The sequence below is a fragment of the Psittacula echo genome (assembly GCF_963264785.1).
Source record: "Psittacula echo genome assembly, chromosome: 6".
In the NCBI taxonomy this organism is placed as follows: domain Eukaryota; kingdom Metazoa; phylum Chordata; class Aves; order Psittaciformes; family Psittacidae; genus Psittacula; species Psittacula echo.
In genome coordinates, this window is record NC_137743.1 from 47,825,260 (window position 1) to 47,842,910 (window position 17,651).

Sequence of the window (17,651 nt, forward strand, 5' to 3'; positions counted from 1 at the left end):
TGGAGCACCTCCTGTATGAAGACAGGCTGAGAAAGTTGGGGCTGTTCAGCCTGGAGAAGAGAAGGCTGCGTGGAGACCTCATAGCAGCCTTCCAGTATCGGAAGGGGGCCTACAAGGATGCTGGGGAGGGACTCTTCATGAGGGACTGTAGTGATAGGACAAGGGGTAACGAGTTAAAACTTGAACAGGGGAAGTTTAGATTGGATCTAAGGAAGAAATTTTTTACTGAGAGGGTGGTGAGGCACTGGAATGGGTTGCCCAGGGAGGCTGTGAATGCTCCATCCCTGGCAGTGTTCAAGGCCAGGTTGGACGAGGCCTTGGGTGGCATGGTTTAGTGTGGGGTGTCCCTGCTTATGGCAGGGGGGTTGGAACTAGATGATCTTAAGGTCCTTTCCAACCCTAACTATTCTATGATTCTATGATTTTGTGACGTGTATCACACAAAATAACCAGTTAACTACACTTTTCCATTATGGAGATTTCACTTGGTAGATATCAGAAGAGCCCTACCTTTCTATTTACACAGGAGTAAGTTCTTTAGTTGTCTTTGCTGAGCAGTGAAAAGGCAGTGTATTCTTCACACAAAGGCCCTTGGAAGTTGTGCTGTTTATTTCTGTGATTATTACTACTTGACAATATTAAACATAATGCAGTGGTGACGTATACTACTTCAGATCTTAACTATGGCAGCAGAAGTGTGGGGTTTAGTCCTTTCTCCTGCATTCTGTGCACGTCAACCTTCTCTTTCCTTCAGTTCTTCAGCCTTTTTCAACCTTGGACACATTTGCAAACTGGTTTGCTTGGAAGATTCCTACTGTGGAATGCACAGAAGATGCCAGAGAAAAGAAAGATGAGATATTAACCTGTACAGCACAGGGTGGTCCCTGTAACATCTGTGCACATTTTGTCATTTGCCCTTTCTATCATTGTTTCATGTGTTGTTTTTGGCGTGGGTGGAACTGAAGTAGTTGCTGGACCTCTTATTGCTCGACTTGCATGTAGATGGTAGCTCATGGGTGCAGTTACAGAGTATGTATAGACTAAACAAACAGTGCTAACAAAGTCTCCATTATTAAGCTATTCTTTTCTGGCTGACCTTGGAGGTTGGTGACATGTACCTGAAAGGGTTTGGACATTCCATATTCACAGAGGTGTTCCGTGATGTAGAAGTGCCATAAACTGAATCAGAATTCACAAATTTTGCATAGGTAGAATCCCAAGATACTCATGTCAGGTGGAGTCAGTAATTCAGGATTACGTAACGGTATGTTTGATCTGTCCAAATTACTGTGGTTGTCCAATTCACTGTATAACAAAAAATGTAATTTAACACTGGTGTACTGAATAGCAGCCATGGGAGTTAACAATAAAAAACATGAGCTCTGAATTACTTCATGGTTTGGTGCAAGAGATGTTTCACGTTGGTTCTTTTGAAGATACAGAAAACCTGTTACCTTCACATCCTACCTTTCTGATATTCCTATTTTGTTCTCTGAGAGGCAAAAGGAAATTAAATGCCAAAACTAATATGGAAGTTTTTAAGAAGTCTTTAAACTTTAAGGCTATAAACATACTCTCTTTTTCAATTATATTGTATTACCCTCTATATCCTAAGTTAAATTCTATATTTACATTGCTTTGCCTGAAAAAATGGAATATGCCCTTCAGTATTGGTGGTATAGATGGGAATGCTAGCACATGACATACCTGTTCACTCTGTAACTCTTGACGTGACTGTCTTCGAGCTTCTTACTCAGGCCTGTTAGCCTTTGATTTTATGACCAGTCTAATGTACCAGTATTTTCTCCTTCATCTCCATCCTTCCTGCTGATGTTCTTTTTTCCTATTAATATGTATTTGAGTATCAAAAAATAGTTTAAGCAGATAGAACTTTAATATTGTAATTTGAAAAATGTTGAGAAAATATGTCCTGGTTTTGGTTGTGATAGAATAAATTTTCTCCCTAGCTGGCACAGTTTTTTAATTTACTATAAGAATAATGTTGATAACGCACAAAATGTTTTAACTGTTGCTAAGTAGTGCTTATCCAAAGTCAAGAACTTTTCAGTCTTATGCTCTGCCAGTGAGGAGGGGCACAAGAAGCCACAGCGGAGCATAACCAGAGCAGCTGACGAGAACTATGCAAAGGGATATTCTGACCACAGTATGTCATGCTTAGTATAGAAACTGGGGGGAGTTGGCTGGAAGGGGCCTGATGGCTACCTGGGGAAGGGGTTGGAATTGGTCAGTGGTGAGACAACTTCATTTTGCATGACTGCTTTTTCTTGGGGTTTGTTTCTTTCTCTTTTTGTTACCTCCTTTTTCATTACGATAATCATAGAATCATAGAATAGTTAGGGTTGGAAAGGACCTTAAGATCATCTAGTTCCAACCCCCCTGCCATGGGCAGGGACACCCCACACTAAACCATGTCACCCAAGGCCTCATCCAACCTGGCCTTGAACACCGCCAAGGATGGAGCATTCACAACTTCCCTGGGCAGCCCATTTCAGTATATCCCACCCTAACAGTAAAGAATTTCTTCCTTATATCCAATCTAAACTTCCCCTGTTTAAGTTTGAACCCGTTACCCCTTGTCCTATCACTACAGTCCCTGATGAAGAGTCCATCCCCAGCATCCTTGTAGGCCCCCTTCCGATACTGGAAGGCTGCTATGAGGTCTCCACGCAGCCTTCTCTTCTCCAGGCTGAACAGCCCCAACTTTCTCAGCTTGTCTTCATATGGGAGGTGCTCCAGTCCCCTGATCATCCTTGTGGCCCTCCTCTGGACTTGTTCCAACACTTCCATGTCCTTTTTATGTTGAGGACACCAGAACTGCACATAATACTCCAAGTGAGGTCTCACGAGAGCGGAGTAGAGGGACAGGATCACCTCCTTCCACCTGCTGGTCATGCTCCTTTTGATGCAGCCCAGGATACGGTTGGCTTTCTGGGCTGCGAGCGCACACTGCCGGCTCATGTTCATTTTCTCATCGACCAACACCCCCAAGTCCTTCTCTGCAGGGCTACTCTGAATCTCTTCTCTGCCCAACCTGTAGCTGTGCCTGGGATTGCTCCGACCCAGGTAGAGGACCTTGCACTTGGCATGGTTCAACTTCATAAGATTGGCATCAGCCCACCTTACAAGCGTGTCGAGGTCCCTCTGGATGGCATCCCTTCCCTCCGGCGTATCAACTGAACCACACAGCTTGGTGTCATCAGCAAACTTGCTGAGGGTGCACTTAATCCCACTGTCCATGTCAGCAACAAAGATGTTGAACAAGATCGGTCCCAGCACCGATCCCTGAGGGACACCACTCGTTACTCATCTCCAGCCGGACATTGACCACAACTCTTTGCATGCGGCCATCCAGCCAGTTCTTTATCCACCGAGTGGTCCACCCATCAAATTGATGTCTCTCCAATTTAGAGACGAGGATGTCATGCAGGACAGTGTCGAATGCTTTGCACAAGTCCAGGTAGATGATGTCAACTGCTCTGCCCCTGTCCATCAGTTTCGTAGCCCCATCATAGAAGGCCACCAAATTGGTCAGGCAGGATTTCCCTTTAGTGAAGCCATGCTTTCTGTCACCAACCACCTCATTGCTTTTCTTGTGCCTTAGCATTTCTTCCAGGAGAATCTGCTCCAAGATCTTGCCAGGCACAGAGGTGAGACTGACTGGTCTGTAGTTCCCTGGGTCACCCATTTTCCCCTTCTTGAAAATGGGGGTTATATTTCCCTTTTTCCAGTTGTCTGGAACTCCACCTGACTGCCATGATTCTTCAAATATGATTGCCAGTTGCTTAGCAACTTCATTTGCCAGCTCCTTCAGGACCCACGAATGGATTTCATCAAGTCCTATATACGATTGTTACTATATTGTACTTCATTTCAGTTATACTGTTCTTAACCTATGGGGTTTACCTTTTGTCTGATTGTCTTCTGCAGTTTCCCAGGGTGGGAGATGGGGTGAAGCAAGTGGTTGCATTTGATTTCTCATTCAAGAACTGGTGTCTAAGAGACTTTTTGACTTTCAGGGGTTCTCTGTCATTATGTGTTTCACATAGATTACCAGCATGTCCCTGCTAGTCCCAGACTTTGTGTTCTTTTCTGTGCCACAAATGTAAAATTTTGAATGTATATATATTTGGTCAGACAGAAGGTGACTGTAGTGTGTGTATGTTTTAATTTGTAAAGTAAAAATGTATAAGCTTAGAATATGTTATAGCACATCATGTAACAAGCGTTGACAATAAACCAGTTGCTGTAGAAAAGATGAAGCAAGAAATAATTTATTTCCTTAATGGGGCTTTATATTTCTGAGGTGATGATGAATTTTAAACAGGAAAATTCTAACAAGGAAAGAATATTGAAGGAATGAAAGCATCATCATATAAAAAAGAGGTGCTGTTATTAGGCAATAACAGAGATAGCTGAAGGGGAGGAATATTCTTTGGCAAGAAGACATAATGAAATAAAGTAGCTGTATCAGGAAAGCCAGTGCTGTGTCATCATTTTAATATATTGATAAGTGATACTGTATGTGCGTGCATATTTGCACGTATTTATTTGAACCTCACCAATAGCATATAAACCTATAATATACTATATATATAGTAAATAATATACTATAATATAGTAAATATATTGCTATAAATAAGAAATGTAAATCATATGTAAAATATGTAATCTATAATGATGCGTATTGCAATAATTTAATAAGTAGTAGCATAATTTTAATACTAGGCAAAAATACTGCTCATTCTATTCATCTAAGAGTTTGATTCAGCATGAACATCCTAACACATTGATATAAAACAGGTTAGTTTAATTGTTCGAGCAGTTGTTGACAGAGATTCATCTCACGGCAACTTTTGTCACTTTAAGGCTTAAGAAAGTTTCAACAGTAAGTAACAGTTTTATTCCCATGAAATTTTCCTTCATTCTGCAAATATTTGCTATTCATGTGAGGTTTTGTGGTTTTCAGATTTTTCACACTCTCTTCTCAACATTTTATTGTTGCTGTTGCTTATAGGAGATTATTACCATACCTTTGAATTCTAAGATTCAGTAAGTTGTTTTAAGAATTTCAAGGACAGTTCAGTGTTCATTTTGCATTGTAAGTTTTTTATCCAAGCTTGTGTTGGCCAATGCATTTCAATAGGGGAAGAAAAATGCAATCAACTCCATGTCTAAAATATGTCTGATTGTATAAGAGGCTCATCTTAAAAGAAATGTTGTTTTCTTTGCAGAAAGACATATTCTTGAGGATGTAAACAAGTGTATCATTGCCCTGAGAGAGCAAAATGCAGACAATTTAGATCGTGCAGCAGGTGCAATCCGAGGTCGTGCTTCGAGAGTAGCTCATATTGTTTCGGGTGAGATGGATAATTATGAACCAGGGACTTACACTAAAGAAGTGATGTCAAATGTTCAGTATTTGACCAAGAGTGGTAAGTCTGATTTCTAAAATATATTCTTGGTTTCTTTCATGATATAAACTTCACTTTAAATACTTATTTTAATTTCACATTTAAAGAGAATCCTGTGAATCTCTAATGCACTAATGATTCACTATATGAGCTCTAATCTCCTTTCAGCATGTTATCCAGTTATGATGATATCATGCAGTTAAAAACTAATTTTTAAGATTAATTTTAATATGCAAACCAAGATACTATTGGTCCTCCTGGCCACAGGGACACACTGCCTGCTCATAGTCAACTTACCATCTACCAGTACTCCCAGGTCCTTCTCAGCAGAGCTGCTTTCTAGTAGGTCAGCCCCCAGGTGACTGGAGTTCTTACATAAATGCAAGTAGCATGTTTGGAGACTTGCAACTGATGAGGCAGCAGCTTTCCACTTAGTTGTACTGGCCTCACCACATCTGTTGTAAGCAGATCAAAGGCAAACTCAGAGAAAGAGAAGCAGGTTCATGATTTGTGGGTACTACCACAAAACTTTAAGGACAGTTGAAAAGTCATTAAATATTCCCAAATACCTTCAGTTTTGCTAAGCAAATTTGGAACTTCATAAAATGGTAAATAATGTCCATTTACTTTTTCGTAATATTCAAAAAGAAGGTGTTCTGTACTGGAATATTCCTGTACTGTTAGGAGGGGTGTAACAGCACTATTCTATAGATGGTTTCTGTGGTCTACAACAGTTGTTGTTTATAGAAATGAATCTTTGGCCTTTCATGTTGTATATTTCACATTAAAAAATATGTGGAATTCCCAGGACTTCCATGTTTTCATTGGTAGCAAGTCTAATAGTCAGGCAGTTAAATAATTGTTACTAGGAATTTTTCTGGCAAGTCTGAACATCTCTGGAGTACAGGGTTTAGCTTCATGAACTCAGAAGTCTAAATCCTAGCTCTTTCAGTCTAAACAAATTTCTTGTACCTTATATTTGACATTTACTCTATTCTACTGCAAAAAAACCAGGAATTTTGTTGGAGCTTTTTCTTCATCAGTTCAAATACATCCAGGACAGAATTGTCTTCATGTGAAAAGAGTGAACTGACACTGCAATAAATTGGCAGAAGGGACAGAATAGTGAGAAGAATTTGAAATAGACTTGAATGTTTTTATCTTCTTTTCTGATATTTTGATAAAAAAATCTGAGAACGTTCAACATGACATTCTTCTTTTCATAACATCTGAAAGTGCTGTGACGTATATAAATACCAAGAGAATTAGCAGTTCCAGGAAAGCATGGTTTTGATACCCATGTAACAGCAGAGCTCTTCTTTCTTGAAACTGGTAATGTTTAAACACTGTTTTGCCGAGATACCTCCAGAGAGGAGCCTTCAATCCCGGAGAAAGAGGAAACCCCGCGCCCGGGAGCCTCAGTTCTGAGCGGCCAGAGCCACCGAGGAAGCCTCAACACCTTAACAGCTCTTGCCCAGGAGCCCGCAGCTCTGCTGACGCTGCAGGGACTCACAGGGGGCGGTGCCAGGAGGGAGGCACCGCCCTGAGCGGGCAAAACCCGCCCCGGGGAGCGCTGGAGCAGGGCGTGGCGCGGCAGTTGGTGCCGGCGGCGCGAGCGGGGAGCGAGCGGGATGGGGGGCGAGCGGGATGGGGGGCGAGCGGGATGGGGAGCGCTCGCCTCAGGGCCAGGGTCCGGTCTGGGAGCTCTGCTCTGGCTGCCCCGGCGGTGACACGGTCGGCACCGAACAGAGCCGATGAGAGGGGAGGCAGCAGTGCAGAGCTCGGGGTGTAGTGGGTGCTTCCATTTGTCTATTGAGGCAGGAGTGCGTAATGGACAGGGCTGCACTCAGTGTGCCCTGGTGGAGGTCCTCCTGCAGCAGAGGCTGAGCTGCGGGACACTGTCAGTAGGCTGAAACATGTCAGGGAAGCTGAGAGGGAACTGGACTGCTTGCTCCAGGCCCAAACTGTGCAGGGGGCACAAGCGTCCACCATAGCGCATACAGAAAAGGAGGGCATTAATCTGGGAAGCTGGGAGCTAGTAACAAATATAAAAACAACACAAAAAAAAAAAAAGGAGGAAGAGGACAATTAAAAGCAAGGATCTTCCTCCAAAATCTGATTTCCTCACCTAGAACTGTTTCACAGCTCTGCAGGGGGCTAACGGGGAAGCGCACACCACACCAAATGAACAACCTGCTGATGCACCAGTAAAGAGGATCACTGCTGGTGCCCCCAGGAAAAAGCAATGGGTCATAGTAGTAGGTGACTGTACTTTGAAGGGCACAGGGGCACCTATGTGTCTTCCTGACCCAGTCTTAAGGGAGGTGTTGCCTACCAGGGGCTCGGATAAGGGATGTTGCTGAGAGGCTGCCTGGTCTAGGCATGTAATACTGACTACTATGTGCTTCTAGTGGTACATGTGGGTGCTAGTGATACAGATAGCAGTAGCCTGGACAACATTAAGAAGGACTCCAGAGCCATGGGAGAGCTGGTTGGGGCTCTGGAGCTCAGATAGTTTTTTTCATCAGTCCTCCAGATCAAAGGGGAGGACCTTGAAAAGGCCAGGTGGATTTGGCAGGTTAATAAATGGTTAGAACAGTGGTGCCATAGTCAGGGGTTTGGTTATTTAGAACATGGGACTCAATTTGGGAGGCCAGATCTACTGGAGGCTGGTGGAGCTGCTCTGACAAAGAAGGAGGAGAGCTTCTTTCGCAGGAGACTTGCTAGGCTGGTCAAGGTGGGTTTAAACTAGATGTGTTGGGGGAGGGAGTCATCGATCCATCCCCACACTCCCAGTCAGTTGCCAGCACCTGTACTAAGTGCTTGGAGCGATGCAGAGATATTTCAGCCGCTCCAGCCAATGTGAGTCAGCTTTATTAGAAGCTCGGCTCAGATGCCTCTGTACAAATGCCCCTACTATGGGAAATAAACAAGAGGAATTAGAGATGTGTGCATGCTACAGGGATATGATATCATTGGCATCACAGAAACATGGTGGGATGGCTCCTATGATTGGAGTGTTGGAATGGAAGGTTATAAGCTCTTTAGAATAAAGGCAGGCCTGGCAGACGGGGACGGGGAGTCGCTATTTATGTCAGTGATAGGCTGGAAAGAATGGAACTCCATCTGGGGACAGGTGATCAGTCAAAAGAGAGTTTGTGGGTCAGGGTCAAAGCGGGAACAGCGATAGGGGACATCACTGTGGGGATCTGTTACAGACTGCCTGATCAGGAGGACTCTGTGGATGAAGCACTCTACAGACAGATAGGAGCAGCCTCACACTCGCAGGCCCTTGTCTTCATGGGGGACTTGAAACATGCTGATACCTTCTGGAGGGATGGTACGGCTTGGCACAAGCAGTCTAGGAGGTTCCTTGGTTGTGTGGAAGACAACTTCCTCTTGCAAGCAACAGAGGAGCTGACAAGGAGAGGTGCCATGCTCACTAGCAGCGAGGGGTTGATTGTAAATGTTATGCTCCAGGGCAGCCTTGGCTGTTGTGACACGAGACGGTTGAGTTTGAGATCCTCAGGACAGTATCCTCAGGACAGTGAAAAGAGCATGCAGCAAGCTCACTGCCCTGGATTTCAAGAGAGCAGATTTTGGCCTCTTCAGGAGCCTGCTCAGTAAGGTTCCTAGGGAAAAGCCCTAGAAGGCAGGGGGACCCAAGACTTCTGGTTGATATTCAAGGATCACCTTGGTAGATATTCAAAGATCACTGAGCTGTTCCAAGCTTGGGAGCATTGTGTCCCAACTAGAAGGAAATACGGCAAGAGGACCAGGAGGCCTTCATGGATGGATAAGGAGTTGCTGAGGAAAAACTTAGAAGGGAAAAAAGAAGCTTATAGAAGGTGGAAGTGAAGACAGGCAGCCTGGGAAGAGTACATGGATGTTGTCTGGGAAGCTAGGGACCAGATCAGGAAAGCTAAGGCCCAGTCAGAACAGAGTCTGGCAAGGGATGTGAAAGATAACAGGAAGGGATTCTATAGGTATGTAGCAAATAAAGGACAGAGTAGGGACAACATGGGCCCTCTCCAGAAGCTATCAGGAGAACTGGCTACCCTGGATTTGGAGAAGGCTGAGGTTCTCAATGACTTCTTTGCCTCAGTCTTCATTGTCAAGTGCTCCGACCACACTGCCCAAGTGTTGGAAGGCAGATGCAGGGACTGTGAGAATGAAGACCTTAGGCCCACTGTAGGAGAGGATCAGGTTTGCGATCATCTTAAGAACCTGAATGTGCACAAGTCCTTGGGACCTGATGAAATCTATCCATGGGTCCTGAAGGAGCTGGAGAATGAAGCTGCTAAGCTGCTGTCCGTCATATTAGAAAAATCATGGCAGTCAGGTGAAGTTCCCGACGACTGGAAGAAGGGAAATATAACCCCCATTTTCAAGAAGGGGAAAATGGAAGACCCAGGGAAATACAGACGAGTCAGTCTCACCTTTGTGCCTGGCAAGATCTTGGAGCAGATTCTCCTGGAAGGCATGCTAAGGCACATGAAAAACAAGGAGGTGGTTGGTGACAGCCAGCATGGCTTCACTAAGGGGAATGATCTGGTGGCAATTACAGAGACGTGGTGGGACAGCTCACATGGCTGGAATATAGTCATGGAGGGCTATGTCCTTTTCAGGAAAGACAGGCCAGCCGGGCGGGGTGGTGGGGTTGCTCTTTATGTGCGAGAGCAGCTGCAATGTACTGAGTTCTGTCCAGGGACAGATGACGAGCGAGTTGAGAGTCTGTGGGTGAGAATTAAGGGGCAGGCTGGCAGGGGCGATACTGTTGTGGGTGTCTGTTACAGGCCACCAGATCAGGGTGAGGAAGTTGACGAGGCCTTCTACAGGCAGCTGAGAGTGGCCTCACAGTCACAGGCCGTGGTCGTCGTGGGGGATTTTAACTTCCCAGATGTTTGCTGAAAGGACTACTCAGCAACCCAGCCACAGTCCAGGAGGTTCCTCCAGTGTATGGATGATAACTTCCTCATGCAAATGGTGGATGAGCCAACCAGGAGAGGAGCGCTGCTGGATCTCATCCTCACTAACAAGGAGGGTCTGGTCGAAGCAGTAAAGGTTGAGGGCTGCCTTGGTTGCAGCGACCACGAGATGGTGGAATTCAGGATCTTGAGTGGTAGGACCAGTGGAATAGCAAGTAGAATTGCAACCCTGGACTTCAGCAGGGCAAACTTTGGCCTTTTCAAGCAATTGCTAGGGGAAATCCCATGGGCAAGGCTGCTTGAAGGTAAAGGGGCCCAAGATAGTTGGTTGGCATTCAAGAATTGCTTATTCCAAGCTCAAGAGCAGAGCATCCCGACACGTAGGAAGTCAAGGAAGAGGGCCAGGAGACCTGCGTAGCTAAATAAGGAACTGCTGGATATGCTCAAGTGGAAGAGGAGAGTTTACAGGTCATGGAAGGAGGGGCTGGCCACTTGGGAGGAATATAAGGCTGCTGCTGGAGGATGTAGGAAGGCAGCTAGGATGGCTAAGGCCTCCTTAGAATTAAATCTGGCCAGAGGGGTCAAGGACAGCAGAAAGAGCTTTATCAAATACATAGCTGATAAAACTAACACCAGAGGCAAGGTAGGCCCACTGGTGAACGGGATGGGTGCCCTGGTGACAGAAGATACAGAGATGGCAGAGTTATTGAATGCCTTCTTTGTCTCAGTCTACTCTGCCGGAGGCAGTCCTGAAGAGCCCTGTACTCCTGAGACCTCAGATGAAGTCAGGTCACTGGAGCAGTTTGCCTTAGTCGATGAGGAATGGGTTAGAGACCAGTTGAGCAATCTGGACATCCATAAATCCATGGGTCCAGATGGGATGCACCCGCGGGTGCTGAGGGAACTGGCGGAAGTCCATCATCTTTACCAAGTCTTGGGAAACGGGAGAGGTGCCTGAGGACTGGAGGAAAGCAAATGTCACTCCAGTCTTCAAAAAGGGCCAGAAGGAGGACCCGGGTAACTATAGACCGGTCAGCCTCACCTCCATCGCTGGGAAAGTGATGGAACACCTTATCCTTGGTGCCATCTTAAGGCATGTCAAGGATAAGAGGGTTATGAGGGGCAGTCAACATGGCTTTACCAAGGGGAAGTCATGCTTGACCAACCTCATAGCCTTTTATGAGGAAATAACATTGTGGATGGATGATGGCAGAGCGGTGGATGTGGTCTACCTTGACTTCAGCAAAGCATTTGACACAGTCTCCCACAGCATCCTCATAGCTAAATTGAGGAAGTGTGGTCTGGATGATCAGATAGTGAGGTGGACTGCGAACTGGCTGAAGGAGAGAAGCCAGAGAGTTGTAGTCTATGGGGCGGAGTCTAGTTGGAGGCCTGTATCTAGTGGAGTGCCTCAAGGGTCAGTATTGGGACCAGTATTATTTAATATATTCATCAATGATTTAGATGAGGGAATTGAGTGTACTATCAGCAAGTTTGCTGATGACACTAAGCTGGGAGGAGTGGCTGACACGCCAGAAGGCTGTGCTGCCATCCAGCGTGACCTGGACAGGCTGGAGAGTTGGGCAGGGAGTAACTTGATGAAATATAACAAGGGAAAGTGTAGAGTCCTGCATCTGGGCAGGAACAACCCCAGGTTCCAGTATAGGTTGGGGAACGACCTGTTAGAGAGCAGTGTAGGGGAGAGGGACCTGGGGGTCCTAGTGGACGACAGGATGACCATGAGCCAACACTGTGCCCTTGTGGCCAAGAAGGCCAATGGCATCCTGGGGTGTATTAGAAGGGGGGTGGTCAGTAGGTCGAGAGAGGTCCTCCTTCCCCTCTACTCTGCCCTGGTGAGATCGCACCTGGAATATTGTGTCCAGTTCTGGGCCCCTCAGTTCAAGAAGGACAGGGACCTGCTGGAGAGAGTCCAGCGCAGGGCAACTGATTAAGGGAGTGGAGCATCTCCCTTATGAGGAAAGGCTGAGGGAGCTGGGTCTCTATAGTTTGGAGAAGAGGAGACTGAGGGGTGACCTTATTAGTGTATATAAATATATAAAGGGGAAGTGTCACGAGGATGGAGCCAGGCTCTTCTCAGTGGCAAACAATGATAGGACAAGGGGTAATGGGTACAAACTGGAACACAAGAGGTTCCACTTAAACTTGAGAAGAAACTTCTTCTCAGTGAGGGTGACGGAACACTGGAACAGGCTGCCCAGGGGAGCTGTGGAGTCTCCTTCTCTGGAGACATTCAAAACCCGCCTGGACGCCTTCCTGTGTAACCTTATCTAGGTATTCCTGCTCTGGCAGGGGGATTGGACTAGATGATCTTTTGAGGTCCCTTCCAATCTCTAACATACTGTGTTACTGTGATTCTGTGAAATCCTGCCTGACCAATTTGGTGGCCTTCTATGATGGGGCTACGGAACTGATGGACAGGGGTAGAGCAGTTGACATCATCTACCTGGACTTGTGCAAAGCATTTGACACTGTCCCACACAATATCCTTATATCTCTAAACTGGGGAGATATCAATTTGATGGGTGGACCACTTGGTGGATAAAGAACTGGCTGCATTGCCACACACAGAGATTTGTGGTCAATGGATCATTGTCCAGTTGGAGACCGGTAACGAGTGGTGTCCCTCAGGGATTGGTGTTGGGACCGGTCTTTTTCAACATCTTTGTCGGTGACATGGACAGTGGGATTGAGTGCACCCTCAGCAAGTTTGCCAATGACACCAAGCTGTGTGGCTGAGTTGATACACTGGAGGGAAGGAATGCCATCCAGAGGGATCTTGACGTGCTTGTAAGGTGGGCCAGTGCCAGCCTCATGAAGTTCAGTCAAGCCATGTGAAAGGTACTACACGGGGGTCAGGGCAATCCCAGGCACAGCTACAGGTTGGGCAGAGAAGAGATTCAGAGCAGCCGTGTGGAGAAGGATTTGGGGGTATTGGTTGATGAGAAACTGAACATGAGCCAGTGGTGTGCGCTCACAGCCCAAAATACCAACCGTATCCTGGGCTGCATCAAGAGGAGCATGACCAGGAGATCGAAGGAGGCAATCCTGCCCCTCTACTCTGCTCTCGTGAGACCCCACTGGGAGCACTGTGTTTAATTTTGGTGTCCTCAATGTAAGTAGGACATGGAGCTGTTGGAGCAAGTCCAGAGGAGGGCCACAAGGATGGAGCACCTCCCATATTAAGACAGGCTTAGGAAGTTGGGGCTGTTCAGCCTGGAGAAGAGAAGGCTGCATGGAGACCTCATAGCAGCCTTCTGGTATCTGGAGGGGGCCTATAAAGATGCTGCGGAGGGACTCTTCATTAGGGACTGTATTGATAGGACAAGGGTAAGGGGTTCAAACTTAAACAGGGGAAGTTTAGGTTAGATATAAGGAATTTCTTTACTGAGAGGGTGATGAGGCACTGGAATGGGTTGCCCAAGGAAGTTGTGAATGCTCCATCCCTGGCGGTGTTCAAGGCTAGGTTGGACAGAGCCTTGGGTGACATGGTTTATTGTTAGGTCCTTGCCCTTGGCAGGGGGGTTGGAACTAGATGATCTTAAGGTCCTTTCCAACCCTGACTATTCTGTGATTCTATGACACTGATTTCTGTTCTGTTGCCTTGCTTTGACAGTAATATATAACATGTCTAAATCTGTCTTATCTACAGAAAACAGCAAGACATAAAACTGGTTTTAGTTGGAATGTTTGGCTTTGTCAAGGGACATCAAGCATGGTGTCATCTTAGATGTCTTTGTAGTACTTCAAACCGAAGATTCATTCTCTTTACACCATTCAATAGCAGTGAAAAAAAAGAAATTTGCTTTTCATTCCCACGCATATTTATCTGATCTGCAGTGTACAAACATCAAGTCATGTTTTTTGTTTGCTTGATGGTTTTCATTTTTATGTTTAACTGTTACAGCTTACAGGGAAAATGTGGGTAAGCTGCAGCCCTCAGGTGTAGCCAAAAATATTGTATCACTTCTGGGACTTTTGGGAGCCAGTTGATTGGAAGGTGCACTTCACTAGGGGAGAACTATGTATTTATGCTGTCATTTGCTCTGAAGTTAGCTTACACGAGTAACCTATGGCAGTGAAGTGCATCCTTTACACCAAGTTAAAAGGTAATGTGTTACTAGAAAGAAATTATTGCAGTAGAAAAAAGAATTATAGCATATATTGTGCACAGAAATTGCAGAGAAATAAAAAGAAAAATTGAAGAGAGAACATGAGCCAGAAATGGGAAGAGTGCAGATTGGAGGTAACAGAACAGAGAAATTGTGTATAAGGAGGAACCTACATTTACTGTTTGTTAAAACAAAGACTGAGGTTAAATTGTAGCACATATGTTGAGGTAATTTATATGAAAAAAAGAGCTTAAATTCTCTGCATTACAGTATGTTCAAGAAAAGAGCATAAGATTGCTAATCTGTGTGTTTAGCTATAAGACATCAGGTATACTAGAGATAGTAAAGTGAGCTGTTCAACAGTAGTATCATAATGCTGCCTTACAGTGAGTGTTAGAAACTGGTGCTTAATTCCTTAGCTCAGGTTGAGTAGTCCTGTTTAGATACAAGTTGTTAATAGATGAGTGGATCTTGCCAGCACCATACAATAGAGTGTCTGTTTTCTCAGGCTTATGTTATGTCACTCCTCCATTTTGCTCCTTCTTTTTTCTTCAACAAGAAGAAAAACCCCAAACAAACTAACAAGACCATGTAGGAATACCATTTATGTTGTGCAGTCAAGCCCCTAGTAGTTAGGTAATACCAAAACTAAAATTGTCTTTGCAGCTTTGATTTGCACTCTGTGTATGAATTGTGGCATTGTGATTAAGTGATCATATGCAGTTACATTACAAAACAGCTGCTTAATTCAGGTCTCTGGATGGACCTGCTTTAGATGTATGCCAGGGTCACACATTAGAAAGGGCTGGTGTCCATAGGGTCAGTTTGGAAAGTAATGAAGCAGAAGACTGCTGGAAGAGAGTATGGGTCCGATTGTGAGTATAGTTACAGTTGGACTCAATCTTAAAGGTCTTTTCCAGCGTAAATGATTCTGTGATTCTATAGGTCATTTGGACTGCCACTGTCTGTACTGAGTTCCCCTGTGATACTGTGTAAGTTCATGAAGCTACAGCTACTTGTGGGGTGCAGGAACATTTCCCAGCTCCTGGTCTCAGCCAGTATCATGCTCACTGCATCCTTGTTCTTCATCACAGTGAGACTGGAACGTACTCTGTCTCCTTCTGTTCTTAGGCTTCAGTGGGAAGGGCATGTATGTATGTGGGTAGGAGAGAGAGCTGCAAAGCATTGCAGCCACGTTGCTACTCTAGATGACTGGAAGTTAGCATGGAGAATCATGCCCTGAAAATGTGTGCCTCAGGCTCTGTGTGAAACCTTTACAGACCACTGGAGAAAAAAGAGTGTTCAATCATGTAGTCTGCATACTCTGTGCAGGCACTTGTTTAACCTAGCATTTCCTATCTTGATTTTACAAGTGCAAAGGTAGTAATAAATAGCTAAATAATATTAAAAAAAAAAAAAAGCTTCAGGTGTTATTCTGGTATGGTTAATTAAGACTGTGAAAATGTTACTACTGGTACCTTTCTGTCATTCCTGAAGTCTGGCACTATTGATTAGTTTCAAATATGCAGATCCTTGCATTTCCATAGGGTTTGTGTACAGTTGCATGAAAGCAAAATGAAAGCTCTAGAAACATTGTTTATAAAAACATAAGGTATTTCCTCTTCATAACTGGAAAAATAACCTTGTACTAGACTTCTAAATATCAAAGTCTACTCTCTTATTTTACTCTGTGCCAGAATCAGCTGCAGTTAAATTTAAGTAAATAATATATATTAAAGCATATTCTGTTGATATTGAATAAAGCCTGTATTTATGTAGCTGCAAATTTTAGCTGTAGTTATGCTTTCATGTCAATGTATGATATACTGTATACTTACATATGCATGTATACACATATATAAATCCTCTAGTTATTTAGATCTTGTAAAAAACAAGGAAAAGGCTGGAGACAAAGATCATTAAATGGTTTGGATTGGAAGGCGACAGGGAAGATCATGTAGGTCCATATACCCCCTTTTGTGGGCAGGGACATCTCCACTAAGACCAGGTTGCTCAAAGCCCCATCAAGCTTGGCCTTGAACACTTCCAGGGGTGGGGCATCCATAGCTTTTCCAGGAAACCTGCTCCAGTGTCTCACCATTCTCACAGAAGAACTTCTTCCTAATATCAGATCTGAATCTACCCTCTCTCAGCTTAAAGCCATTCCTTCTTGTCCTGTCACTACATGCCCTAACGTACATGCTTTAACGTTTGCCATTTAACTGTTTGCCATTATCAGTAATGAATTTTATTTGTTCATTTGTTTATTTCTTGGTCCCAAAATTGTTATTTTGGCCACATTCCAGAGTCTCACTTTCCAGCCTTTTCAGTGTGATCAGTTATGCAGCCTCCATGCTAATACTAGTCCACTCCACCAAAGAAACAGAAATTTTCGGTAAGGTACTTTATTAAATGTTTCTGTAGGGTGGATTAAATGTACTGCATTGCTTTTTCCTGGGAAAAGGTGGTTTATCTTAGCAATAGAAGATAGGAATGCTGATACAAGTGCACTTCCATCTGCTTTTTATTTAGCTTTTCTATGTCTTACATGCTTATGTGCACAAGCTAAGGACTTTGCTAGATGTTTCACTTGCCTTTTTCAAATACAGTTTGTAGGCTCATCACAACAGCTTATGCAAAATGAATGGCAGTTCTCTTTGTCCAGTAGGGATTGTCTGTTTTCTCCAGTTCAAGAATGTTACATTCTCTCTCATTCAAAAGGCACCTGCCAAGGAGAAAACATAAGAAGGCTTTGTGGTCTGTTTCTCCTGGCCACTCTGACGTTGATTAATTATTTTATCCTCTCCTGGCATGCCATGTAAGCTAAAAGCAGAGAAAAGCTCTGGAAAACAGAGGGCTCTCAGATTGGCCATGGCCTAGAGCAGGTGACCTGTGAGGACAGTGAGAGATTGAGGGTTTGTGTGGAGGCCAAGGGGCAATCAAATAGAAGCCTACAACTTCTTGAGAGATGGTTAGAGACAATGATGTCAGACTTTTCTTGGTAGAGACAGCACAATAAAGGGCAATACCCACAGTATGCAGTATGAGAAGTTTGGTAGGACACGGAGCAGGAGACGGAGTATTTCCTGTGTAGTGCAGCTCTAGAAGAGAGGTGCAATGAGAATTTTTTTCTTTGAAGACATGCAGTGAGATTTCTCTCC

At 44.6% G+C, this 17,651-nt stretch overlaps 1 protein-coding gene across 1 annotated transcript in view; it reads left to right on the plus strand.

Annotated features, from left to right (window-relative positions):
* The window catches only part of CTNNA3 (catenin alpha 3), a gene marked incomplete at its 3' end in the record, with an annotated part of 502,263 nt that overhangs the window by 377,141 nt on the left and 107,471 nt on the right, over positions 1-17,651 (plus strand). Inside the window, exon 11 of the mRNA XM_080620404.1 lies at positions 5,253-5,453. Coding sequence (XP_080476530.1) covers positions 5,253-5,453 — 201 coding nt within the window. The remainder of the gene's footprint in view (positions 1-5,252; positions 5,454-17,651) is intronic.